This window comes from Rhizopus delemar, genomic scaffold, assembly GCF_000149305.1.
Source record: "Rhizopus delemar RA 99-880 supercont3.13 genomic scaffold, whole genome shotgun sequence".
Taxonomy (NCBI): Eukaryota; Fungi; Mucoromycota; class Mucoromycetes; order Mucorales; family Rhizopodaceae; genus Rhizopus; species Rhizopus delemar.
Genome location: NW_027137839.1, coordinates 566,371 through 593,776, shown reverse-complemented (window position 1 = coordinate 593,776; position 27,406 = coordinate 566,371). Strand labels below are relative to the sequence as shown.

At 33.4% G+C, this 27,406-nt stretch overlaps 11 protein-coding genes across 11 annotated transcripts; 5 read left to right on the top strand and 6 right to left on the bottom strand.

Annotated features, from left to right (window-relative positions):
- Positions 1–2,079: 2,079 nt before the first annotated feature.
- Positions 2,080–3,841, bottom strand: RO3G_14082 (uncharacterized protein; the record flags this gene model as incomplete). Its single annotated transcript, XM_067668666.1, has 6 exons — positions 2,080–2,135; positions 2,193–2,484; positions 2,532–2,626; positions 2,681–2,902; positions 3,101–3,413; positions 3,464–3,841. 6 exons carry the CDS (start codon positions 3,839–3,841, stop codon positions 2,080–2,082), a joined length of 1,356 nt encoding a protein of 451 aa, XP_067524767.1.
- Positions 3,842–4,370: 529 nt separating this feature from the next.
- Positions 4,371–5,174, bottom strand: RO3G_14081 (uncharacterized protein; the record flags this gene model as incomplete). The annotated part of the gene is made up of 4 exons (XM_067668665.1): positions 4,371–4,451; positions 4,642–4,870; positions 4,925–4,989; positions 5,127–5,174. 4 exons carry the CDS (start codon positions 5,172–5,174, stop codon positions 4,371–4,373), a joined length of 423 nt encoding a protein of 140 aa, XP_067524766.1.
- Positions 5,175–5,888: 714 nt separating this feature from the next.
- Positions 5,889–6,753, bottom strand: RO3G_14080 (NAD(P)H:quinone oxidoreductase, type IV; the record flags this gene model as incomplete). Its single annotated transcript, XM_067668664.1, has 5 exons — positions 5,889–6,164; positions 6,215–6,299; positions 6,352–6,381; positions 6,442–6,565; positions 6,633–6,753. The coding sequence occupies 5 exons, from the start codon at positions 6,751–6,753 to the stop codon at positions 5,889–5,891; spliced, it is 636 nt and encodes a 211-aa protein (XP_067524765.1).
- Positions 6,754–13,360: 6,607 nt separating this feature from the next.
- On the top strand, positions 13,361–13,707 carry RO3G_14079 (uncharacterized protein; the record flags this gene model as incomplete). Its single annotated transcript, XM_067668663.1, has 2 exons — positions 13,361–13,585; positions 13,642–13,707. The coding sequence occupies 2 exons, from the start codon at positions 13,361–13,363 to the stop codon at positions 13,705–13,707; spliced, it is 291 nt and encodes a 96-aa protein (XP_067524764.1).
- Positions 13,708–14,227: 520 nt separating this feature from the next.
- RO3G_14078 (uncharacterized protein) lies at positions 14,228–14,998 on the bottom strand (the record flags this gene model as incomplete). Its single annotated transcript, XM_067668662.1, has 3 exons — positions 14,228–14,581; positions 14,634–14,746; positions 14,806–14,998. 3 exons carry the CDS (start codon positions 14,996–14,998, stop codon positions 14,228–14,230), a joined length of 660 nt encoding a protein of 219 aa, XP_067524763.1.
- A 1,765-nt stretch (positions 14,999–16,763) lies between these two features.
- Positions 16,764–17,651, top strand: RO3G_14077 (uncharacterized protein; the record flags this gene model as incomplete). Its single annotated transcript, XM_067668661.1, has 5 exons — positions 16,764–16,768; positions 16,863–16,973; positions 17,057–17,327; positions 17,377–17,434; positions 17,611–17,651. 5 exons carry the CDS (start codon positions 16,764–16,766, stop codon positions 17,649–17,651), a joined length of 486 nt encoding a protein of 161 aa, XP_067524762.1.
- A 316-nt stretch (positions 17,652–17,967) lies between these two features.
- Positions 17,968–18,802, bottom strand: RO3G_14076 (uncharacterized protein; the record flags this gene model as incomplete). The annotated part of the gene is made up of 6 exons (XM_067668660.1): positions 17,968–18,027; positions 18,078–18,308; positions 18,464–18,486; positions 18,539–18,629; positions 18,695–18,714; positions 18,766–18,802. 6 exons carry the CDS (start codon positions 18,800–18,802, stop codon positions 17,968–17,970), a joined length of 462 nt encoding a protein of 153 aa, XP_067524761.1.
- Positions 18,803–19,435: 633 nt separating this feature from the next.
- Positions 19,436–20,623, top strand: RO3G_14075 (uncharacterized protein; the record flags this gene model as incomplete). Its single annotated transcript, XM_067668659.1, has 3 exons — positions 19,436–19,728; positions 19,882–20,566; positions 20,609–20,623. 3 exons carry the CDS (start codon positions 19,436–19,438, stop codon positions 20,621–20,623), a joined length of 993 nt encoding a protein of 330 aa, XP_067524760.1.
- A 378-nt stretch (positions 20,624–21,001) lies between these two features.
- Positions 21,002–21,359, top strand: RO3G_14074 (uncharacterized protein; the record flags this gene model as incomplete). The annotated part of the gene is made up of 2 exons (XM_067668658.1): positions 21,002–21,042; positions 21,143–21,359. The coding sequence occupies 2 exons, from the start codon at positions 21,002–21,004 to the stop codon at positions 21,357–21,359; spliced, it is 258 nt and encodes an 85-aa protein (XP_067524759.1).
- Positions 21,360–21,842: 483 nt separating this feature from the next.
- RO3G_14073 (uncharacterized protein) lies at positions 21,843–22,732 on the top strand (the record flags this gene model as incomplete). Its single annotated transcript, XM_067668657.1, has 3 exons — positions 21,843–22,145; positions 22,199–22,451; positions 22,509–22,732. 3 exons carry the CDS (start codon positions 21,843–21,845, stop codon positions 22,730–22,732), a joined length of 780 nt encoding a protein of 259 aa, XP_067524758.1.
- An 87-nt stretch (positions 22,733–22,819) lies between these two features.
- Positions 22,820–26,413, bottom strand: RO3G_14072 (uncharacterized protein; the record flags this gene model as incomplete). Its single annotated transcript, XM_067668656.1, has 11 exons — positions 22,820–22,828; positions 22,887–23,004; positions 23,071–23,240; positions 23,295–23,453; positions 23,505–23,680; positions 23,742–24,904; positions 24,965–25,533; positions 25,585–25,713; positions 25,769–26,132; positions 26,197–26,346; positions 26,400–26,413. The coding sequence occupies 11 exons, from the start codon at positions 26,411–26,413 to the stop codon at positions 22,820–22,822; spliced, it is 3,021 nt and encodes a 1,006-aa protein (XP_067524757.1).
- Between the last annotated feature and the right edge of the window lie 993 nt (positions 26,414–27,406).

The window sequence follows — 27,406 nt, the reverse complement described above, 5'->3', positions numbered from 1 at the left end:
GGGTTGGGCGACTAGAAATAAATAAATGCCATCAATCTTCATTTTTGATTAGCTAAAGTTCCTTAGAGTTATATCCTATTAGTATCTTGTTTTTATTTATCTTTAACCAATTTTTAAATTTTGCTGTGTGGAATTTTCATTTTTATTTTACAGATTTGTCTAGATAAAATGGATAAACAACTTTTTTTTTTTTTTTTTTTTTTTTTTTTTCCCTCTTTGATAGAGATTTCTGAAATTACAGAAACCAGTATCTTGCAAAATTGAACACAAAATTTATCAGACCCTGAAGACGGAACTTGTAAGGGAAAGAGAGTTTATCTCGGCGCTCAACCTCACTGTTTTTAAATAGAAAGAAAAAATATATATAGACTCTTTTACTGCACGAGATCCATTCATATCAGCATCATACAGCCTTAATCATATCTATAATGAGTCATCTATGCACCTTGACTTGTTGCTTTTACGATATCCTTTCTATTTTGTCCCGAAATAATAATAATAAAAAAAGATATTTGTTAGATATCTTGTTACTATAAATACGATGGTGCCATTTTTTATTTTATCTAATTTAATGGATTATTTATCACTTTCTCTTATGAATGATGATGCACAAAAGCCATTCATTTAAGCACGTATTTAGAACTTAATAGGCAATTCATCATCAGACTGTAGTGAATAATGCTTGTTTCAATGTAAATTCCTTAGAAAAGTTATTTCTAATGCAGTCATAAAAGGATTTTCTCCACTAATTTATTTCTGTACCACAAGTCTTAAAGGAATTTAGCAAGAACTTGTTTATTTACAGACAGAATACTATCTACAGGGTTACGAACTCATTATGCACCTATCTATTTCTTAGTCCCTTTATATTCCACTTTATAGTAGAAAATATATTATAAATTACTTTGTGCTTCTCTTGTATATGGATACAGGAACAAAGAGAGTGTGGTAAAACTTGAAGCCTTCCATCAACAGATATAAAAGGGTATCCCTAGGAGTATTGAAGCTTCGATGCGGGAACCCCTACTTGAGAGTTTGTAAGACAAAGCAAAGTGCTACTGAGCACCTACCATATGGTAATGCATGCACAAACATAAATTGAATACTTGTAAACTGAGTCAAAAAAAAAAAAAAAAAAAAAAGAGAGACAGAACTTTGATTTGAATGCAGCTCATCAATTGCTTTTCTTGAGTTTAGCATTAAACCATCTTTTTTTTATATCAAATCTATGCAAATATCCGAGCCAAAATTTTTAATCGCATGATTTCCATATAGTATATAATGAGTCGATACTATCTCTTAGTACTTGATAAATGACATTTTAAACACTGTATTTTAATTCAATACATTATCAAAAAGCTATTTTGAATGTACGTTTTCTAATTTCATTTTATTAAAAAGACATGCTAGCATAACAAGAATAATAATCAAAGAGTTACACTTCTTTACGTAAACCGAAACATAAAGTGAATGAGGTTTCAAAAGAGCAAATAAATGCTTGGCTGCTGGCATTTCGGAAGGTTAGCAATGAGATTCTATGTGAGTACAGGGAGTAGCCCGCTGAAACAACGTCATGCAGAGTGTGTTTTCATTGCCATTGGTGTTTTCTTCCATTAAATTAACTGAAACCAAAATTCAATATGATTTTGTGATAGACAGATTACCTTTTAACTAAGGAAAAAAAAAAAGATCTGAAACAGAATGCTTGTACAGCTTGAACTGAAAGAAACGGGTAAGGAAAATGGTTGAAAGAATATAATATGAGACCCTTGTACGCTTCAACCTCTAGACGCAGTGCAATCTAGTATAATACGGTTTAAGTATTTTTTTTAATCGGTTGTATTACCATCTCTATTATGGTCTAATGTGATTGGAAACTTGTTACCTGTAAACAAAAGGAGAAAACTCAAATAGCAAAACTCTAAGTATCATCAATTTAACAAATTAGTAAGAAGCGGATTTCTTTGTACCCGAATTGAGTGCTATTCGTAATACACTTTTACATTTATTTCTAGTTTATATATTGTACACATTGAAGAGAATGATGGAAAAGGGGAAAAAAGGTAAGAGGGAAATGTATTATTTTTTGCCAGTCTTTAAAAGATCCAAAAAGTTTGTTTTAGACATGGTAGAAACTATATAAAATGTCAGTTTAAATCAAGTAAAATAAAAATAAGGGGCCTTATTCTTACCATCCTTAGCCTTATCAACTGCTGAAAGTGTCTTACTTTTACTTGTCACATCACGTACTGCAACCTCTGTCATCTTTTGTTGGGTACGAATAGCATTAAACAACTTGACAACACCTCTTGTTGCCACCTTTCGAAGCTTCTTTTCATAATCAAATGTAGTATAGTCTGGAATAACACGCCCTCTTTCTTTTTCTGCTTTTTTTTGAGCTGATAAAATCTTCCGTGCCTTATAATCCAATTTTTCATCTTCAATTTTACGTTCTACACCCTTTGATCTCGCAAGAATAGGTTGCTAAACTTCAAGTAAGCATATATTTCTCATATCTATCCTTCACTTACTTTCTTGTCAGCACCCGTTAGCGAACTAGCCAAGATATTTGTCATGGCACTCGAGAATGCTTCTGCACTATATTTCTTTTTGCGTGGTTTATCACCTAATCAGAAAAATCAAAAACTACGTCCTTTTTTTCTCTTTGATGTTTTCTTACTCCTTTGGAGCTCGTCTTCGTCAAATTCGTCGTCTTCGTCTTCCTCATCTTCTTCATCACTTAAATCTTCAATATCAGCTTCATCCATCTCAAGATCTTCCTCATCTGAAGAACCGCTCTCTCCTGAAGTTTGTTCATCAGAATCCATTGGCTCATCTAATCCAACTTCGTCAACATGTTCCTCAACCACCTCCTTTTTTGCCTTTTTTGTAGGAGCCATATCTTTTTATAAAGCAGAGAAAAAAAAAGTTAATAAAGAATATTAGAAAAAGAAATGAATCGAGGCTTAAAATGAAAAATAGTCACTTTGCATGAATTATTTTATTTAATGCATTTCAAATCTATTATGTTCTTCATCATTGTCATCGTCATCACTTTCCCTATAATAATCGCCACTATCTACAATTAGCATTGGTGTACTTTCGGCTACGTTATTATAGATTTGATGATTGCTTTCCATTTTATTTTCCACAGGTTCGTGATTTGTTGCTGTTGATGACATCTTCAGTTTAAGCCAATTATAAAGACCAATACCAAACAGTGTAATACATAAACCAACAATATTCACAAAAGTAAGCACATCACCAAAGACAAGTGAAGAAATAAAAATAGTCGCGACCTCTTTAAAGATACCACATACACTCAAGGTAACTACAGACGTACGCTTGATCAAAAAGAATTCGGAGACAATCATAAAAAAGGCAAGGCTACCACCTGCTAAAATGACACCAATCTATATACTATTAGAATTCATAATATGAATGGAATACATTTTTTACTTACTGTACGTAATCCTTCAGCAAATGAAATGAAAAATGCGCTTTTAAAAATTGTAATGTAACCTTCCACAAATCCAGAAATGATTAAAAGAATAATGGCTTGAGAGGGGGCAAGGAAAAAGATAGAAGCAAAAGGATTTGTCAGGCCCATACTTTCTTTTCTAAGTAATACTTCAGTCAATGACCATCGTAAACCACCAAAGGCAGCAGCACTCATAACTTCAACAAAGCCAACCAAAGCGAAATCAGTTTCATCAGAGACCATCAAGACAACACCTAATGTGATAATGACAATAATAAGAACAAGTCGCCAGCTTGGTTTTTCTAGCTTGAAAAGGAAGGCAAATATTAATACAAAGGCAAGCGTTGAAGACTTGCACATGGCTATGATAAAAGCATTAGTATAAGATGGCATTTGTGCAGTTTAATGTTTACTATAAAAGGAGAGTGTGATTGTTTTAAGTGAAAGATTAGACAGGCCAATATCAAGGCTGGTGGCCAATGCACAGGGAAAGATTTTGTATCTAATGTATATAGTTATTAAAGGAACATTAAAAAAAAAGCTTGAATATACATATAATTTGAAACACTTGGTCTCTTTTTAGGTCTTAGCTTTGGTACAAATAATAGTGACATGCCAGAAAAAAAGAACTGTACTATCATATGAACGCTTGTTACAAATAATGGGTATTGAAAGTTGTAGTGCTCTTGCGAAAACATCCATTTGTTATACACAGAGAGAATGGTAGCAAACTATATACATATAGTTGATACTTTGATATACTAGAATGAGTAGCTCGTTCTTTTTTGCCTTACAGTGTACCATGCTAATATCCAAAATAAGTTTATAGAAATATTCTTGTATACGCTTGTTGATTTTATTAATGATCTTTCATCTTTCTGATGTGTATTTAATAATGCTTCATTGTGTGAAGACAATGGATCTTCTTCTTGTAAAGAAAACTGATCACTTTCTCTTGATGGTCTACTATCTATTTCAAAAGTGGCAGTCTTTGTCATTAAAATATATACGAAAAAAAAGTTTATTTGCCAGTGTTTGCATGTGTGTAAAAAGGGACGATAAAATATAAGATTTATTTGATTTAAAACTCCTATTTGAATCTTTGACGCGCCTTTCAAAAGGGTCAGAGAAATCCAATGCAATTCACACAATTCACTTACCACACCCACCGTTCGTTCTTTATAAGAAGCGTCAGGATTGACTGTATACTTTGCAGTAGCACCTATACCAGCATTATTACCGTAGCTTTCTGCTTTCACTGGATCCAATATGCCTGATCCATGTCTACCTAATCCTTCTCCTTTTCGCCAACCCATGTTTAATAACATTTGCGCTCCTTTGTTATCATCAGAGATAGGCTTATGCAATGAAGCACTTGGTACAGGAGGCCTACAATAATATAAATTATAAATAAAAGTAGAACTTAATGCATAGGAAACTTACATCTCTCTATGGCTATTTGTATGTCTAATAGGGGAAGAAGGAGGAGACAAAACTGGCTTTTCCGGCTGCCCATAAGCTTGTCTTCTTTCCGCTGCTCGGTTTCGATATTTTGTCTTGTATGTTTTTAATATCCCAATATTCCTTTATACACAATAGGCATATCCTGCCCTTTTCCCTTTTTTAAACTGTAATTCTGTTTTACCTCTGGTTCTTCTGTCGGTTCAGTCTTTGAAAAATTCAACTTCAACATGGCTTTGTTCACTGCTACAGGATCATTCAAATTGTTCTAAATAATAATTACTATAACAAGAAACAAAAAGCAAATACCCATTTGCAAACCTTGTGGAGCTCAGATAGAGATTGGTGTTTCTCTAGTTCAAGCTTTGATTTAAACTTTCTTTGACATAGAATGCATGCCATGTTAGTCAAATTAGCATAGTGTTGTTTAGCTTGCTCTTCAATTTCCTTGTCATCTTTTAATTCCTTATGTTTCTTATTCCATCTTTCCAATTGATTATGAATCTTTTTTTAGAACATGTGTTAATCAAAAAAAAAAGAAAAAGAAAAACAAGTAGTATTTAGGGTCTCTTCCAATACCTTTTTTGAGCTGGTCATTGTCGCTTCTACCGCAGCTCGTTTACGTTTACGATCATCTTCTAAAAAGACTTGTTTTACTTCAATCTGTTTCTTTTCTTCTACTGTAGCTGGCTCCTGATTTATATTTGTTTCCACTTTGGAGCGAATTATAAATTTGAAATTTGGTTTCTGTTGTTGTCTTTGCTGTTGCTGATTAAACATGTCTGAGAATAAAGAAAGAAGGAAAAAAAAAGCAATATAAACTAACTGATAGAATATGTGGATCATTTAAATCTCAGCAGATTGGTTAGTACAATTTCTTAAGTTTGTCCCAAGCAAGCAAACAATGACAATAAGGTTCTTTATTCATTATCAGATCAAGCACAAATTATTTATTTTCTTCTTTAGCAAATGCATCCTTGCCTCTGACATAAGATTTTATCATGTCACCAAAGCTTTTGCCTTGGATCCGAGCAATCTCCAATTCTTTAACAGTAGGATTTCTAGATCCATCACCTGCAATGGCCCCCGCGCCATATGGAGATCCACCTACAATTTCACTCATATCATTTAAATGAGGAATAGGTCCAAGAGGAACATAGGTCATCCCTTGATGAGCAAAATAAGTCAAAGTTGTTAATGCAGTTGTCTCTTGTCCTCCATGCTAACGCAGTTTCAATACATGGTTTTTGCTTATGTACTATTTTTTATTACCTGAGAACCTGTACTAAAAAAAGTTCCTGCGAATTTTCCGTGAAGTGCTCGTGTAGCAAATGCAGCACCAGTAGCATCTAAGAATCTTTGGAAAAGTGTTTTTAGTTAATATAAAAATGTAAAAGAGGGTTTATTACGTCTTCATTTGACTTGGCATAGTTCCAAATCTATAAAATAAGAAAATCATTTTAATCGCTTATATTTTTCATGCAAAAAGAAAGATGTACCTTGTTGGGAAACCAAAAAGGATACCATCTGCCTCGTTCAATTCTTCTGGTTTAATGATGGGTAAATTAGGCTTAGGAGGCGCCTTGATTTTTGTCAATACACTTTCCGGCAAAGTCTCTCGTACTATAAAGATGATTTATACAAACTTTTCAGTTGAAACGTCCTTTTTTTTATTTTTTTATTCTATTACCTTGAAACATTTTTACATCGACACCACTAGATTCTAAGCCTTTCTGAACCTCCACTCCCAGCTTATAAACATGATGATAAACAGTATAGATAACTACATGTACTTTAGCTTGTCTACTCATTTTTTATCGCGCTGATAATAATATAAAAAAGTGTTTAAAAAGTAACTATCAAGCCGTTTTGTATGTCTTTTGTATTACTAATTTATTATTAATTCACAGCAGGCTCAAATGGGCGGTTGGTAACAAACTCAGCTAGCGTAAGATCAAAATCTCTGATCCGTAGCAAGTAATAGAGCTATTATGTTATACGATATGAGGCTTATGATTTGTCCTGACTAAGAAGGTATGAATTATTAATTATAACAAGAAACGAAGAACGTATTTCGGCATTTGTACATATTATGCACAATAGCTAAGAGTAGGAACATTTTGTATACCTTTTTTCATTCACAGAAAGAAGCGTGATAATAAAGAATAAACTTAGCTAGTTATATCCAGATCATAAAATAACATAAAGTGGAACTGGAGACTCTTTTGTTTTCTTACAATAAGAAACATGGATTTCTTTTTTTTTTCCTATGTTTTATCAAATCTTGTATTAACGTACTTTTATTTTGAATATTGTACAAAGTCTAATTGATGATCACCCTTAATTGATGTCAATATACGTATTTTTTTTTTAATTTTTAAAAATTATTTACTTACAAAATCCATTTGAGCGCATGGTGTTTATCACATATGTTCTCCCGGACTAGCTCAATATAGAATAAAGTGAAGTGAGGCTAAAAAACCCTTCGGGACCAAGAGTAAAATTGGTCAGTGGGATAATATTTGGGACATAGTAACATCCTTGATGCCTTAAGAGGCAATTTAGAAGAAACCAACCATTTGGAGGTCTGGTACAAGCGTCTATATAATAGTAAAGATGACCCAGTTCAAATAGGATTGAATATATGGTTTGTCAACGAATAATCCAAGGGGTAACTGCACGACTTCAGCGAGGAAGTTTTGTTGGTAGGAGAGTTAAAAGGAACAGCAAAAAGTCTTCAACAGTACAAGGCATCTGTAGCCGGTTGTGCATGTTGAGACATTGAATTGCGTGCGTTCTTGTCAGCGTCTGATTCGGATGGATGTGATAAGGCCGCAAGTTAAAGAATTCAGTGCGCAAATAAAAAAATTTGGTGCCCAAAATAAAAGAATAGAAATGTGCGCAAAGTATTGTAACAATCTCACAACAAATGCCTCTCTCAGCCCTTGATTTTCTGTCTTTCCTGTTGAATCAATTACTTAAGAAACCTCTTCTTTCTCTCCAGAATTCTGTTTCTTCAAGAGTTCGATAGTCTATTATTTGTACATTACTACACGTAGTTGATCATTTGGCCTATGAAGGGATCCCAACTATCCCTCTAGAACCTGGTATTCAACTCTTAAAGTGGTTACCCCAGAATTAGTCTCAAGCTCTTCAAATATTGCCCATTACTTCTTCTCTTCTTTTACATTTTTATCTTTATGCCCAAAAGGTTTTTTTTAGTTTTCCTTTTATTTTACTGATTTGGCGCGGGCAATTCAATGTATCTTATACACTACATTCCCCTTTCGCCTTTTTCGCAAATTTTTCTTTTTCTGTTTATTCAACTGTATGCAGATTAAGTGGTAGGTTTTTTTAACTTACTCAGTAAAATGGTCAATAGATAGGTGTGCTAACGTTGTAGGCGAATGGGCCCGCTGGCCTTTCGTATCAATCTGAGCCTTGTTGAAATTTGACGGCTATTGACACTAGAAATAACGATGTGCTGTTTTTTTTTTTTTTCTATTTTCATAGGCGATGGTGTATTTACTACATTCAATCATATAATACCTTACAAAGTACACTAAATACATTCTCTCAGTTACAAAATAAATGTTCAAACGCAATATACACCTGTGGCCTAATCTCATTCTCAACATGAACTAAATATACTTGTACAAACTATCAAGGAAATGCTGGTCCTATTTTACATAAATATTTTATATAAATACTCATCTAATTGCTAAAAAAGTAAAAAATTAATAAAAAGGCTCATACTTTATTAAATAAAGTTGGTTCGTTTCTTTTTTACAAGTTTGAGCCACCAAAAAGTACAATCTATTTACATCCCAATTTGTCAATTGGTGCTTGCTTACAAGAAGCCTATAAACGGAGATATGGTAAGTAACAATGCAGAATTCAACTAAACTCACTCCAATTTAAGATTGAGAGTTGAACATTATATTGGCATTCTTAAAGCTCGATTCCAATCGCTAAAGAGCATTAATACAGTCATAAAAGCCAAAATGGGTTTAGCATACATCTTTGTTTGGATTAGATACTGTTGTATTTTACATAATATTCTTTTACTGAAGAAGGATCCTGTTTATGGTAAATATACAATTACAGCATATGAAAATGAAGATGGTGAAGTAAACAATGAAGAAAGCCAGCGAGGGCAAGAACTAGGAAAAGACAAATGTTAAGAGCTTATGCCAGCAATTAATTATATTTATATACAACAAAATAATATATTAAAAACTATTGAAACCCCCTAATATAGAACAATAGTTAAATAAAAATTGATATGTTTTTTATTTTAGCTTTTTTATATAAGTGAATGAATCATAATTAAAGGAACATATTTTGAAGGATAATATCAATGGTAAAGGTGATAAAAACAATTATGGCATGTTCTGTCAGATGGTTTTTTCATAATTACCTTGATTACTTTGGGTTCTAATGTACTACCAAAAACACTAGAGATATCAATTGTTGTATTGGTATAGCAACGGCGATGAATTGTATCCACTACATTGTAGAGGCTGTCGAAGTATGGAATGAATTATGGAAGTTCATCTAAAGGCAAAGGAAGGAGACTATTATCTAATTCTGATACTATCAGGATATCGCCTCTTGCTTCACTAATACGAAATTGGACATTGGTACCTGAAAAATGAAAGATTTAGTATACGCCTTGACTTTGATAATTGTAAACCTATCCACTGCCATAGCTTGAAACATATGCTTTGACTTGTATTCCACTGTACCTGTTTTAGAAAAAATGCACAAACGATGCAAGTCAATGTCGATTTTTTTATGATTTTTGGAATGGTCGATTATTTTAACTTCAAAATAACCAATTGTCTTGTTATCGTTTTCAACACAACCATCTAGTCGGCTATGGTTATTGTCATTGCTGGTATCTGTGAGACAAACAGTATTAATCCATTTAAAAATCAAGTCATCATCATCGCTATCAAATGACTTTTGAAAAGATGGCTGTAAAAAACTTGTACAAAGCTCAAATTCTTTGTTTTTTTTTTTTTTTTTGAGTTATTACAGGTGATGACTCGACCATAAATTTAATGCATAGTAATAGTCTAATTACAATCTTGTCGGTGCTGTCATTAATTAACCCTAATATCTTGCTTTCGGCGTTTAGCCTGGTAAACAAGCCATAAATTAATTAAGACAACAAAGATGCATATGCTACACTATAGCGATTGACTGTTCTTTAAGTATAAGTTTTTTAACAAGGGAAAGATAGTCGTAAGAAATCTAATGGTGATTTTTCAAAATCGCCATGTTTATTTAATATTTTGTATATCTGCATTCATTATAAAAAAATTGTATATCCCCCCTTTTTGCTTTAATAAGTATTTCTGTTCTGCCCAACATACTATTGAGGTATCCTTTGCAAGCATTTATATTGAGCTTATTCCACTCTATATCCACGCGTTGTCAAAACTTTTTGACACTTCTTGCTCTGACTTCATACGGTGACAAATTAAGTTTGAGCTAATGCCAAACATGCTTTATAAGGTTTAAATCCGGAATTTGAGCTAGAAATAATCTATATACCTTACACTGATATCACATAGCTATGCAATTGTCGAATTTAATTTATAGTTTAGGCCGTTATCACTCTGAAAGTATGCATGAGACTTCTTTAAATGATGGTACTTTAATGTATTCATGTAAGTAATGCCAAGTATATGCTGACAACTCAATGAATTCATGTTACCATCATAGAGCTGACATGCGTACCCTGCTCCCTGAGCGGCAATGCAACCACACGTGTTGATCTTACCGTTACCATGCTTCACTATAATGTCGATGTGATGAGGAAGCAAAATGTCATTTGATACTGCCTAATAGTACTTTACTCTTTCCGATCGTCAGATACTAATATTTGGCTCATCTGAGAACATTACTGGTTACCACTATTGAATTGACCAGTTGTGGTGCCTTTTTGCTCAGGCCATCTGATTTTTTTTATGATTTTTTATTAAAAATGTCTTGATTTTTTTAGCTTTAGATAGAAGTTTATGGATCTTAGCAAGTTTACTCCTGAACGATACGCCAATAAATAATCGAAATTACCTAACTCCATAAATACCTCTTTAGCTATTATAAGATAGCCAGTAATGATACCGAACTCAATATAGTGCTTCATGGCGTTAGAGACAATAGCATGTCTGTCAGCCTGCAGGTGTGGCTTTTGTGGAAAAATCTTTCTAACTTATCTTTTAACTGTGCTAGAATGAACATGGAATTCATCTGCAATATCCTTTGACTTCCTGTTATTTAATAATGTAACTTTTATGTCAAGTTGTTTTTCCATTGATATAGATTTAGACATAATGATGAGAGGTAATGAGAGAAGCTAAAAAAAGAAATCAAGAGCTCTTGAACCTGTAATTGCTTTTATATATATGATGAAGAATGCTCACAGTTTCAGACAAGTACGCTATGAAATACTCTAATATATTTTTTGTTGAGTTAAATGTAAGCGTGTGATCACCATATATACACTGAGATACTCGTTTATGTCCAGTATCCACTTTATACCTATTTATCTCAAAGATTAACCATTTAAGAACCAATCTACCGACTGGTCATACTTTATTCTTGGCACATGTTGAAAAATTGGAACAAGTAGCATTTATTCCTCTCTCAACGATGTCAATTTGGGTCAAACTTATCATGTAAATATCAGGAGTAGATGCTATCATATATAAAGCACATTCAACAAGATCAGCTTCAAGTACAAAAGCAGTAGAAAAAGAATTATCTATTCAAGCAGTAAAAGAGTATACCAGTTGAAGTCTCAACTCAAATACATTTGAAACATTCTATTACAAGCCAAAAACTCAAGACTCTTCAACCACATCAATTACCCATTCAATTTTTTCTCAAGCTGAAAACTTTATAACATTAGGAGATGGAGTGGAGCCAACTGAGATTTGATTTAGGAACGACAAACAATCCTAATGTTAGCAAAATGAAGTCGTATAATGTGATAGATGCCGGTCCATGATATCGCCGATACTTAGGCTTTAATTCATATTATTATAATTTGTATCCTACTTCCTCCCACAAAAAAAAGAAATTGAATACATGCTTAGGAAGAAAGATATAGGGAAGAAAGGAAAAGCTATTATTTATTACAAAAAGGAAACTAAAGCATAGGCTCAGAGGGAATCTATAGCATTATTCGACTTCTTTACGCTAACATTAGGATTTTAAGCGAATATTACCGAATTATTAAATTATTTGCAGTGTATGGTTAGGATAGGCAATAAGGGTTTCACATTGAATTTCTCAATAATTAAAATTCCGAATATGTCGGTGGAAATCATGAATTCATTTGTTCCATTCAAAATTCTGTTCCCCATACCGATTGGGTAACAACAAATGGGGTTTAAGCCGGGGAAGGAGTTACAAAAAAGTTTCTCTTCAATTGTTCTCTTCTTTTTTTTCTTCTTTTAAACCATAAAAACTCCATACACAACTCCACTCTTTATAAACCTGCTCTCTTTTGACAAAAGAAGCGGGTGATTTGATTTCAATGGCGCCACCAGAGATAACAGAGCAACTATTATTTTTTGAAGAGCAAACCAACTTTCAGTCAAGGCGTTACTCACAATCGCATGCCACTTCGAAAGAGAATGGGTTGACAATACCATATCGACGAAATCGATCTTTCTCTACTTCATCTATTGATCCTTCAACTTTGGCAGCACAGATAATTTCGACTGTCAACAATAAACTCAAGAAGGAAAATGAAGATGAACCTGATGATAGTGAGATTTGTGAAGTCACCAAGGCGCTCTTACTCGGATCAAAACGACTTTTATTGATTGAAGAATTACCCAAAGATAGAAGAGAGAATCAATATGTCCTATCTGGCTATAGATTCTACAAATCAAAACGAGATTGCTTAAAATCTTTATTTAAATTACACAATGAAACAATGAATATTTGGAGTCATCTTTTAGGCTTTTTATTTTTCAGTTTTCTTTCCTTTAGCTTATTCCAGGTATTTTTTTTAAAAAAAAATCATTTTTAGCTAATTTTTTTTTTCTACAGAGAAAATTCCCAGATGCTTCTAATCATGATCTATTGATCTTTACTGCTTTTTGTCTTGCATCGCTTCTTTGTTTACTTTGCTCATCAGTTTATCATACTTTTATATGTCACTCTGCTCATCACATCAAAAGCTTTACGGCTACACTGGATTATATTGGAATCACCTTTTTAATCACGGCCTCAATTTCAACTATTGTTCATTTTGGGTTTTATTGTGATCCTGTGTCAAGGAACCGTTACATGATCTTTAGTTGCCTTATTGGGAGTATTGGTGTCATCTTGCCCTTCTTTCGATTTTTTGATACCAAGCGATACAGACCGTTGCGAATTGGTCTGTTTGTTGCCATGGCATTTTCAAGTATCGTACCTCTCTTGCATTTAATCACCGTCAAGGGATTCATGGATTCATTTGAATTTTTGAAACCTGCGTTCTTTGGTTCAATGATGTATATCTGTGGTGTTACAGTGTATGCTAAACGGTTTCCAGAAAAGTTTTTTCCTGGTAAATTTGATTTTACGGGTATGACGAGCCATGCTATTTGGCACATCTTTGTCTGTTTAGGCATCCTTGTAAGTTACTTTTCTTAGGTCACCTTTTTTTTTTTTATTAATAATGTTTTGTATAGTTCCATTATATTGGGTCATTCCACTTCTATAACTTACGTGAATCTTACGGTTGTATGGTTTACTGATTATAGAGATCTTATTATTTATTTCATAGAAGAGTATTTATGCCTTATATCTTCTTTCTCATTTTATATTGTAAAATCCCCTAACCCCCTCCTCTTCTCTTTTAAAAGGCAATCAAAAAAGTTTACTCAAAATAAAAAGCCTTGATGGTTACTAATAGTTAAAAACATACTACCTAAACTCACTCTTTTTATTTTGTATGATCAAATGTTTGAAAACTCCCAGTAGAGCTTCGCTCCAGAAAGTATTACCATTAAGTGCTTCTGTTACACCTATTATACTGAGTTCAAGTGATCATACAATATCGTAAGTTTATTCCTCATACGACACATATACATCTAGTTTGAGGTATTATTTTCTTTATCTAAACATTCTATCACATTTCTTCGGATAGGATAATAAAGCAAGCACTCGTTGTATCTTTCTATACTTTACTATATGAAAAAAGAAGCAAAAAAGAAATAAAAGGTAGGAAAAACAGGCAACGTTTCTTCTTTATGCATTAAAATAATAATACAAAAGCTATGTACTGTTTTTATTTTGTTGTTCTCTGTATTGATCTTGCCATCTGTGTTGTTCTGCTATATTGTGCACTTTAAATCCAAAGATACGTGGAACATATCTTTCGGTATTTTTGCTTGGTAAATAATTTGGATAAACTTGAAATAACATGTGAGGAAAAGAAGTACCAAAGTAAGCACCGTCAATAGCTGCATGTCGAGAAGATTTTGGATTGTAGATATCCTCACATCGAGGACAATAAAGCTTGACTGTCTTTGTCATTGGAATATCAGATAAGCCAACAGGTAATAAGGATTGCATGTTACATAATACTCTAGGACAACGTCCAAATTCAGCTCTCTTATATTTATCGAGCTATTCTTGCCCACATTAGTAAAGAAGTGTGAAGCGAATTTTTTATTTTTACCATTTTGTATAAGCCTCTGTTTGTAATGAGGAACCGAGCGTGAATTAAACCAAATAAGTGACGAGCAGCCTTTTCAATCTCTTCTCTTGCTCTTTCATCCACGCCTTCTTCGTCTACACACATATTCTTTTTTCTAAATATTTATATGCTTAACAAGTTTTTTTTTATGTACCAAAATTATCTGTAATCATATTCAATGCTTCTGTATAATATTGAGGTACTTCTGCACTTAGGCCAGTCAAGTTAAATCTATCCAAAATGTATTCTTCATCTACTTCACAAAAATATTCATTTCCTTTTGTGTCCAAGAACCAGTCAATCCAGTATTTTGCATATTCACTTTCTGAACCACTACTGCTTGCCATGTTATTTATACGTTGTATAAAAAAGACACAAAAAAAAAGAGGGGATTTTTTGAATATTGTAAGATTTCCATTACAAACCAACTAGGCCAATAAAAAACTGTTTTTAACGCGAGTCACGAAACACTTTTTGGCCAATGAAAATGTAACTATAACTAAACGCAGTGCTTATTATGCATCCTTTTTCAAATAAATATAAAAATTCAGAGTGATACATTGTCAACTATTCTGCCTTTTGTTATCATTTTCATAGCTATTACATTACTTACAACTGCTGTTATCATATTGCTTAATACAGAGTTTGCCTGTTGGACTGAGTTGTTTGTGTTCACATTGTTTCGAAGAGCCCCTTCTTTCTCGTGGCTTCAAAAAGAAAATTTAAAGGCATGCCCAGCGCTTCATTTTGCAATGATACATGATAAACCACAATCCATGACATAACTAATGGCAGTGAATTTCTATTTTTAATTTGCAATGATATGCTAATATGTGCTGGCTGATGTATTGGCTCAAAAATTTTTTTTTTGTAAAACCTTCATAGCAGATTGGTGATCTTCTGCTTATATTCAGCAACTGTCTGTGAGTTACTTACATTCAATGAGTCTTCCTATGATGTAACAGCTGGTGTCACATCCTTATTGAGGTCACATTACTGCCCTGAACAAAGCATGTTTAATCAGTAATAATACCCCTTTCTCTCCTTCTTTTTTTAGAGATCCATGGAAACCCTTTGTTATAGACAGATTTAGGTGTGCAAGGGAGAGATCAGATATTAGGTCCATGTAACTTTCTTTCTCTAATTTGTTGAAGTACAAATATTAGAATGATTGTGTAACTACATAAATGATGTATAAAAATGACTTGCAAACCATGCAATTTTTAATAAAAAATCAAGCAAAAATATAGAGAAAGAAGTTCTTAAATAAGCTCACTTTTGCTTCTAAAAAAAAGGATCTAAAAAAAGTGGTTGGAGGGAAAATAAAAATCACACTTATCATTTACAAAAATAGTAATCCTCTTAAAAATAAGTTTTTTCCCCCTTTGTTACCTTTTTTTTTTCTTTTTTTTTTTAATCAATGGCTTCAGAAAGAATATCACAAATATTACCTACAGTAAAATGTTCAGATTGTGGAAAAGATGTAGAAATACGTAGATTGGGTGATCATTTATGTTCAAGTCAGCCACCTATACCTTCACTTCCTATTATGAAAGGTACTGCTTTATTGATTTGATATTGTTACTGACGTGTAATTTCATATTAGACAAATACAAAGAACAAAACACATCCAATCCTATCATCTCGCCTTTACAAAGCCCAAATGGATTAAAAAAAACAGATTATTTACCTACAACACCACCTTTAATGAAAGATCAAAGTTTTGATGATTTTTATAATAGACCAAAGAATCCATTGAGTCCAAGTTCATTTCGGTAATAATGATTGATTGTATTGTGAGTTCATAATAATTTATAAAATAGTAGTAATGAATCGAGCTTTGATATTCGTTATGGTATGTATATTTGTAATAAGATAAATTATACTAACGATGAATAGGAGGGACAAGAAAACAATCACTAGGAAACATATATCAACAATCAACCTATTCCCAATCTACGCCTAATGCCATCAACACAAACAGTAGTGGTGCATTAGATAATTTAATGGCTGATTTAATGAACTCGATGAATGATGACATTTATTCTACTCAAAAGCCATTAAAAAATAATAATAGTTGCCATGTATGTGGAGAAGAATTTGATTATAGAGATGATGTGAAAACAATAGGCAATAAAGTAAGTAGTTGTGTGTGTGTAATGATTATAAATGAGAAGGAAAAGGACTATTAAATTAATAAATATATTTCAGTGTTACCATAAATCGTGCTTTGTTTGTCGCTTGTGTTGCCAACCGTTTGATCAACGTCGTACACACTATGAACATGAAGGAAAGCTTTATTGTGAAAGAGATTTTCATGTAGTAAAGAACAGAATGATGTGTGCAGCATGGTAACTATTATTGTGTATTTGATTATCGAAATTAATCCTTATTCATATTATTAGTGACAAGGTTATTTCACCAAATACTCCACCTATTAAAGCATTAGGCAAATTTTATCATCCTGGGCATATTAAATGTTACCATTGTTATGATCCAATCGATGAAAGAACAGGATGGAAAGAATATCAAGGAAGAGTCTATTGCAGATCTGATTTTAGATCTTTATTTATACCAAAATGTAGAGCATGTAATAGACCAGTTGAAAAGGAAGCTGTATCTGCTATGGATGGGAAATTACAAGGAAAATGGCATTTAGAATGCTTTGGTTGTCATGTAAAACACATTGTTTATTGTTTTTTTTTTTTATTAACATTTAAAATAGACTTGCCATCGTCCTTTTCCTGATAATACATTCTATGTATTTCAAGATTCTCCTTACTGTAAAAGACACTATCATCAATTAAACAATTCACTTTGTAGAACGTGTGATGAACCTATAGAAGGACCCTGTGCGCAAACTATTGAAGGATGGAGATTTCATCCAAATTGCTTTGGATGCAATGTATGTTTTATATGATTTTCTTTTACATCCAAAACTAATATAATATGTATATAGGTTTGTCATTATCCAATCACAGATATTTATTACATGTTTGAAAGAAAGATCTACTGTGAAACTCATATTAGACAATTACAAACTCAACGTAATGTCCGTGCTGAAAAGAGAAAGACTCAGTTTGGACGAATTTAATTGTAAAATAAACAGTTTTCTTCTTCATCCTTAATGTGTAACTTATATGTCTAGTATGATCAGCTTCAGTCACACACAGATTGAAGCATTGGTAACCAATCATATAACTGAAGAATGCTATCTTGCAGTGTGTTGTATCAAATTCGGATTACACAAATAACCATTTGTTGCTTAATCATAGCTGAAAGGAATAATGTGTATGTGATTTTATTTATAAAATATTTAAGCATCACTCTTCTTTTTCTTCTTTTCTTCAACTCTGTCAATGTTTTCTTCAGGTACCTTTTATTATATTTATTAGTCTAAGCTATCTTTATTTAATGTGTACTTACATTTGGCCAGTTGGATAAAATTAAATTATGCAATTCATCACTGAAATCACCTTGAACTACAATTTCATCTTGTCCTTGATTATTCTTTGCTACAGAGGAACCGCATGCAAATCGATTAGCAAACATTTTAGCTGCCTTTTTCAAGTCAACGCCAAATATATCCAATCCATAAATAGTCGTAACACACTTTCTCTTGTTTCTTTCATTACGTTTGATAATGACGCGTGAAGCCTATTTATATGTTAGCTCTACTGTATACACCTAAATATATATATCCGACTTGCCATTTTCTTTTTAATTTCACGTTCCAATTTAGCTTCAAGCTTAGCAGACTTGTCTTTAACAACTGTTCTCTTTTTATCGCCCTCTTCATCCTCCAAGCTTACATTTTCTACTCCTTCTGTAAGACCTAGGATAACTGTATAAATACAAATATATATATACCTTTATTGTATATGTACCTTTAACACCATATATTTCGCTGTATTTATCCTCATCGTTTTCTCTTAGCCATAATTTACATTTTTCTTGAGTTCCACTAAATTCACAATACTAAATGGGAAGGAAGTTGTTTATATAAGAAATTACACAATCTATATATTTTGTATAGTTATTACTTCCAAAGGCATTGTACAAACTATATAAAGAGTTATTATTTGCATCTACTTATAAATGATAAACAACTTACTGCCACACAAAAAGACTTTACGGGGTTCAATAGTCATCGTTATATGTTATTCAAGAATACAAAAAAAAAAGCAAAACCAAAGAAAACTTGACAAGAGCGAAAAACATCGTCACAAATAAAATTTTACAGATTTGATAGCTATCCAATCAAAATGCGTTTCCTTAATTCAGGACAAGCATGAAAAAACAATGAACTTTTTTTTTTGCTACAAATTACATGTCAATTAATAAAGATAGATTGCTGATGTATGAAGCATAATCAAAGTAAAAATCAATGAATCATATCTCAGTTATCTATCAATTATTGAGAAGAAATAAAGATCTTCTTTAAGTGTGCAAGTCATTCTATTTTTACAGGCTTTTAACCAGAATATAGTATAAATTTACGTATTTTAATGCTATCCTCTTTAAATAATAACAGTAAAATAGAAGAAATAGAAAACTGGCACATATAAAGGTCATAAAAAAGGTTTTTTATAGGTTTCATTGAGGCCTTTTTATATTTTTAAAAAGGAACATAAATACACCCATTTGTTTAAAAATTTCCCTTTCTTCTCCTTTTTATACAAACACCGTTTGTACTCATTGTTACTCCTATGTTAAACCTTCGAGAATTCAGTGGTTCGTCTATACGTTGGAATATTTGGGTAGAGAATGAGCTCAACCAAACTATGAGTCAAAAGCAATTGCTCAAGATGTCAGAGAAACCTTCTTGCTTTTGCAATTTGCCTGCTCACCGTACATACGATACACGACACAACCCTTTACTTGAATGTGGTCAATATCATGTCGATGAACGAGACGTCAAGACAAAATACGTCTGTGGCTTCCATCTTCACGAACGTTCCTGGAAGACAACCAGAGAACGCATACTGGTCTCGCAACAGATCACTGAGGACGCTGAACTCAAATCATGTTCTTTGTATAATCTTACCTTTTGTATCTTGTTAAAGACCACAAACAGGTACAACAAGATGCCAGCTTCATTGCCTTACTGTTATTGTAACCATCCAGTTATGCTTCAGGAGGTACGGAGAAATGGCTTGAGCGTGTATTATTTTATTTGTTCGAAGAAAGCGTGTCATTGGGAGCTTTCTTCGAGTAAAGTGTCTTTTAGTCGACAGGCAGCTCGTCCTCATCACATTAATGAATCAAAATACTATGAAGTGGGTACACATAACCCATCAAGGGCAGAAAAAGAATATCAGAAAGAAAAGAATACAGCAGAACAATCAATAAAAAAGAGTCAAGACCACAAAGAAAGCTTGCTGTCTGTCTTGTTACATCCAGTTCATATCCTGAAACAGTCTAGTTCTTACCTGACGCCCCCACCAGAGATGCATGACAGCAACAGTACCACAAGCAATCATAGTGAACACAAGATAAATTTATTTGGCTCATCTTACAGCTTTTCCCAAAACATTGAAAGACTACCACTTACGCATGAAGACAAAGCATCAATTACGAAACCAATCAAAAAAACCCCAAAGAGCGCACCAAGCAATCTTATTTCAAAAAACTATCAGGCATTACAGTCCCTCATGCTTCAGATGAAAATTACCTTAAAAGAAGGACAAAGATTGATTGAAGGTTACGACTGTCAAAAAGAGAAAGATGACAATTATATGCGGATCATTGGGGACGAATTGACTCACCGAGAAATCAAGATTGCTGATCTAACTGCTGAATGTGACAAGTTGCGACATGCATTTTCTAGTAATACGAATTTAAGTCCATTGTGTAAAATCTGTTACACTGGACTAAATGAATATGCTCTTATACCTTGTTTTCATTTAGGTAAAGTAAAATACAAATGATCAGAAATGCATACATTGATATGATAGAATAGCTTATTGTGATTCGTGTTCTTCAGCATTAACGGAATGTTTTATATGTCGTACTGCTACGACTGGGAGACAAAAAATTCAATTGCTTTAGGAGCTTTGAATAAAATAATTATGTACAAGTGTTATTCCTTTTATTTAATCCTAACCGAATAAAAGAATAGCCAACCTTTAAGAAGGATTTGTGGAATAATTAATAGATAATGCTATCATGAACACATTTAACAGTGATAAGAATAAAAATTGAGCTACGAACATAAAAAAAAAGGGAATACTGATTCTAAGTTTTATTTCAATCTATTTACATAAGCATATAATATTTTTTTTCCTATTAACATCACTATATTTATTCTTCTAAGAAACAGCAATTGTAGACAAGTCTGGCACTGCACCATGATCAACCAAGAGTTGAAACATATCCCAAAGATTCTTTTGTACACACACCTTCAATGTCTCACTATCCGGTCTGACTTTGAGTTCATCCAAAAAATAATCTACCATCTCTCGATTATTCCGTGCTACGCATGCTCTTAGTGCCATGTTATTTTGTGCCGTTGGGTCTGCTCCAAAGCTGACCAGCAGCTTCACTCGATCCAGCCTTCCCAGCAAGGCCGACTTAAAAATAGGGTATCCCTTGGGTCGATTTGGTGATCCACCTCGTTCGAGTAACATCAAAATCAATTCCTCTCGCTCCTTCAAGGTTGCTGCTGGTTCTTCTAAAAATAGTCGTGAAGGTATTTTTTTATCATGAAAATTCAAGGGTTGCTGTGCTACTTGGTCTAGCTGCCTCACAAGGGCACCATTAAAGAATCGAAATCGACTGGCTTCTTCCAAGAGCTTTTCAACATTATATTGTGTGCGATGTAGTAAAAAGGCAATCTTGAGTGTATCATGACAACAATAAAGTCGCTGGTATAAAGCTCGACATACTACGGGCAACGCTGGGTTGGAAGAGAGTATGAAAATGGTGGATAAAAGTTCATAAGGAAGTAAAGTGAGTCCACAAGGCCGTTTTTGCTTTTTTATTGTTGGTTGTTCCTTGGAACCTGAATGTTTTCGTTTTGACATGTAAAGTAATGAAAAAAAGTAGGAGTATTTGCTGTTGCAGTAATATAATTTGTTCTCCAGACTTTGACTGTCTTTACTGAAAAGTGGCTTTTGGTTCTTTTTTAAAAAAAAGATGAGTATTGCTTTTTTAAGCTTTTTCTGATCTCATATACACATAGCAACAAGCATGGCAGCCGAAAAGCGTCCACAAGAATCAACTGAATCTGAAGCAAAACGTATTCGTGTTGGTACGACTCGTAATGTCGATGTCCACATGATACCACAAGCACCAAAGATTCCAAAGACTACTATCGAAAAAGAAAACGCTCGTCGATTGATTGTTGTGTTGGAAGGAGCTACATTGGAAACATTAAAGATTGGAAAAAATAAGGAAGGGCACTATCAGTTACTCAATGTAGACGATCATCTTCATATTCTTAAGAAGAACAATAGAGAAACGTATGAAGCTCGTCCTGATATCACACACCAGGTAAAAATCCCCAAGAAGCAAAGCATCAAGGAGGTTTGCTAAATAACATGTAGTGTCTTTTGACACTTTTAGATAGTCCTTTGAATAAGGCGGGTTTACTACAAGTTTACATTCATACCCAAAAGAACGTGCTTATTGAAGTCAACCCACACATCAGAATTCCAAGAACATTCAAACGTTTTGCAGGTTTGATGGTTCAACTACTTCACAAGCTTAGTATTCGTGCAGTCAATGGCAATGAGAAATTGTTGAGAGTAATAGAAAACCCTATTGAAAAGCATTTGCCCACCAATAGTCATAAAATAGGTAAAAAAAAAAAAAGGGAAGAAATCTTGCTTAGAAGAAACTCATTATGATTTTAAGCTCTTTCTTGGGATGCACCTACTGTTCGATTATCAGAATATTTGCCAACCATTCCACAAGACAAGAATATTGTTGTTGCGATAGGTTCAATGGCTCACGGTACAGATGATTTTGCCGATTCTTACGTAGATGAAAAGATTGGTGTATCAGAATATTCATTATCTGCCTCTGTTGCATGTGGAAAAATGACTTGTGCTTTAGAAGAATTATGGGGAATTTTGTAAATAAAAAAAGAATCATTTATTGCTGTAATAATCTTCTTGTCTCTTGTTCCGCTTCAAGTTTATCAACCGTCCCATCCCATTTTTTATCTAGCCACTCTTTCCATGTATTGTTCATCTTCACACTATTTTGGTGCTTTGATGAGCAGCGACGAACAAAAACGTCTTCTGTGCCAATGATATAAAACATGTGATATGTGTCTCGGCATATTTTGTATTGTAAACCGGAATGAACAGTAATGCCTTTTGGTTGTTGTTCATAGTCTTTCAAGTTTCTATTAAAAAGAAGGGAATAAGTTTTTTTTTTATTATTATTTTTGGTGTTAGTGAAATAATATTACCTTTTCAAAAACCTTTGAGTTAGCAATGATTGATCAATGCCCTTTGTTTCCTTTGCCCAATCAATATAGTTGGCTACATATTCATCATAATCTGCTTCATTCAAGTGTGATTTTTTTAATTGTTTATTGTCATCTAATAGCTGAATAGTCAATTTTCTACTTTGGAGTTTCTATAAGCAGCAGAAAAAAATAAGTAACAAAAGGAAAACATCTTAATTTCTTACAAAAGTAATGTGGTATATATTCTCCGTAGGGTCAAGCATGCTCATAATCTTTGTTCTGTAGGTCATGACATCTCCTTGATTCAATTGCTCAGCTCTATGTTCTGTGCTAAAAATGTCAAATAATTCTTGTGAATGGGTATCCGTAATAATTATGTGAATCTGCATATATAATGAGTTATATAAGTCATAAAATATGTGGTTATACTTTACATGACGAACAAGCGATAATACGAGTTTATCAATGGTAAACAAGATATATGCATCAGCTCCAAATATATAACGTACGCTCTCTTCAAATGTTTGCTGATCAATATCGCCTTCAAATAGCTTGTCAATCAGTGCAAGTAACACATTGTAGTAACCTTTTTTAGTATCCATTTTGAGTGCTACTCAGAGATAATAAATACAAGTTAAACACACAGAAACCTAATTGTCTAAAAAAAAAACCTTTAAAACGCCTTGGTGTGATGCCTAAATCAAGCGCTTCTTTGCAAGCTTTCTTGGATTTTTCACGGTTCTTTCTAAATTCTGAATCTAGTTTTTTCATTTTGTACAAACGATCATACAAGGCTTGATATAATCTAAAGAAGCAATAAAATCCATTGTCTGCAAAAAAATGATACATTCTTTGATTCTCTGGTTCACTAGACACCTCTTTCTCCGTTTCTTCTTTTTGATCTTCTTCCATTTTCTCATTTTGTTCATCCTCGGTATCTTCCTGTTGCTGCTCCTGTTCCTCTACTGACGTCTCCCGTTTTATTTGCTCTTGTTCTTCCTCGTCATCAGCATCTTCTTCATCAGAAGAGGACTGTATTCTGCCTGTATTGCGCATTAAAACATTTTTCAACAGCCCATCATCTCTATCGTATCTGTTTCTTCTCGATGATCTTTTCCCTAAAGGTTTCTTTGACTGTTGACTAGCTGACAGAGAATCCAATGAGTGAACAGACGATTTGTCGTCAAACTCATCATCATCAGCTTCCTCCATGATAATATCTTCTACAGTCATGATGGATGGTTCAACATCTTGTAGGTCAAACATCATTGGGATAATCATGTTCATAGACCGACGCATCGATTCACAGTCATCTGGATTATAAACAGGTTGACGCCCCAAAAAGAAGTAAACAAGCCTCGAGACATCCTTAAAAACAGATGCATCTTGGAATTCGTAGTTAAATAGCTTTACCGCTTCTGCTTCGGCTACCAAGGACCGCGTTGCCAGTGTTTTTCGATCGGTTGTTTTAAAGGTGATACCTTGGTAATCTAATGATTTCCAATAGTTTTTCGATTCAACTTCTCTCCAAATCTTGTTCCATTCTCTCTGTGCGCGCTTCCACTCATCGTCTTTTTGTCTTAGGCGCTTCAAGACGACAGGAACTGTCTGTGCAGGATTGCTGTGTAGTAAATTGATGATTTCTAGTCCTTTTTGAGCACCATAGACCTTTTTGAGAATACGTTGATAGACCGTTTTGGATGAGCTGCCAAAGTCAGAAGACAATTTGAAGCTTGTCTTCTCGTCTGCTGTCATGAGGCTTATCTTCTTCATTATAGGCTCAAGCAAAGCAATTGTGGTTAAGTTTGCTTCAATATTCAAGTCATAGTCATATCTATACACAGAATATGTTATATATTATTTGTAAAGGTCATTGTATTTTGTGCTTCCTCACCTTTCCTCTTCTACGCGGTGCAGCGCTTCTTCATATTGATTTTTTTTAGATGCAACTGAGTTTGTGTCTTCACTTGCCCAGGTAGGGTGAGAGATATAGGTATCATTGAGTACATCCCAACATAAAGCATCTCTACCAGAACAAACATTATTTTGCCATGCCTTGGAAATATGTCGATAGCTAGGACCGCAATTAATGGCAGTATCTCTTTCACTATCTTCCTTTAGTACTGGCTTAGGATTCGATACAGGCACATTCTCAATGATTTCATCGTTTCCATTATAACCAACCAAGATCTTGAATTGATCAAACAGCTCCTTGTCACCACCAATAAAGCTTTCAACGCGACTCACAAGTACATTCTGATCCACCATTTGTTGGCTAAATAAGTTGAGTACCTTTAAAAAGGCATTATAGGTCACCTTATTGCCAATATAGGTCTTGGCTTTATCAAAGAACTCTGCTTCTTCTGCAGAAAATGTGGGCCTTGCATACTCCATTTCTTCATTGGGTCCGGAACGTACATCAGATGTTTCAGCATCTTCTTTATAATGATGATGTTTTGATTTCTATTATAATAACATAAGATGGATACTGACTCTACGTTTCCTACTAAATACCTTTGATATGCTTAAAGATGGAATATTGCCTGATCTTTTTTTCTTTTGCTTTGGTTCGGGTAAAAACTGTTTGAATTCATTCAATAATTCTGTTGATCCATTAAATAAAACCTTGACTTCTTCGTAGACCTAAAGTACATGTATTAATATACATACTAATTACATGAATAAAACAAATGGGTACCTTTTGTATAGGCTTCCCTCCTTTTTGATATGTCTGCAGTATTTCCAGAAACCTTTTATAAACATCAGGTTGATTAAAAAAATAATTCTTAATCTTGTGAACGTAGGTGATTGCATGATTGATCTCTAAAGGACCAGTAGTCTCCTTTTGCTCCACAGTATCTTGTCTTAAATTTAACGGCTCTGAATCTGAAATAGTTGTTGTGCCTGAAGGAGTTGTTACTTTAATCATATTCCTCTCTCTTTCATCTATACTACACTCGATAGAGTATCCTGGTGGTAGAAATGTATTAAATCCTGATATCAAGTTGGGGTGTCCTTTAAATAAACTGGATACGCGTTCAATAACACCCGGTGTATCAATACTATAAATAATACGTTAGATTGTGTAAACAAGAGCAAATACTTTTTTTTTTTCTTTTCAATTACAGTTGGCTTTTGAAGTCTTTCATAATGTCCAAAAAGTGGTTGTATATGTCTGGTTGATTAGCAAATTTGGTTTTCACCTGATCAAGGTAGGTGAGAGCATCTTTTACATTAAGAGGTCGAAATTCATCTCTTTGTGTTGTTGTTGAAAGACTATTTTTTTGTAGTCAATTTATCTACTCTAATTTCAAGGCATTTTATGTTACCTTTCTTCAAGCATAGTCTTGCAAAATAAATAAATAAAAAGAAAAAAGTAAAAGGCGCTTTCAACAATAGAAAAAGGGTTTCAGACACAGTCTACTCACTCCAACTCCAACTAAAATGGAAACCAAATTCGGCCAATAAGAAATCAACTTTCGTTCAAAAGTCAAGGGTCGGCGTCGGCCAATTATAAAGTAAGCTTTGATAAACTCACAGTTTTCTACTTTGATTGTTTATACATCTATTATTTGCTGTTAATACCGAGTTTTTAATACGATTCTTACATGGCTTTCTTCAACTTGAGAAGTTTATTAAACAGGAAATACGATGTATTGCTTGCCTTCAGCTGTAATCAAGCGCATATTTTGACAAACACTACCAGAATATTATAGTTTTCGTGCTAAATACAAATTGCAAATGATTATCATTTTATATTTACCTAAGTGAAACGCATATATATTTTATAGTGCTTATATAAGAGCTATAATATTCACATAAGAATGATATATATTTTCAGAGCCATTTCATTAGAGCCATATCGTAAATTAGGTTGCTAAATACAGATGATTACTTTCATAGTTCATTAGTATCTTCTGAAATTCATTTGAAAGCATCACCAGGTCATCTTGCTTCTGTGTTCCACATATCTTTACTCTTTTTATAAAGAAATCTAACTTTTTCCTTAAATATCATACATACAGAGGTTAGCCATTACTGAACTTATATTGCTCATAGCTATTATACTTTGAAAGCTAACATGAAAGGAGTTAATGAATCTAGCAGAAATTATAACTCACAAAGCTAATGATTCCTTTGGGCAAGATATTTGCTATATTTGTTGTCTCTAGCTATCCAAGGTCATGTGGATGAATCATCAGCCTTTTAAGAAGAAGATATTCTTGATTCCGGCAATAGGCGAAACATTATTATACATCAGATATATAAAAACGGACTTATCAAAAACGCTGAGCATGCCGAATCAGAACTAGGAAACAACATGCAAGTTGTCCTC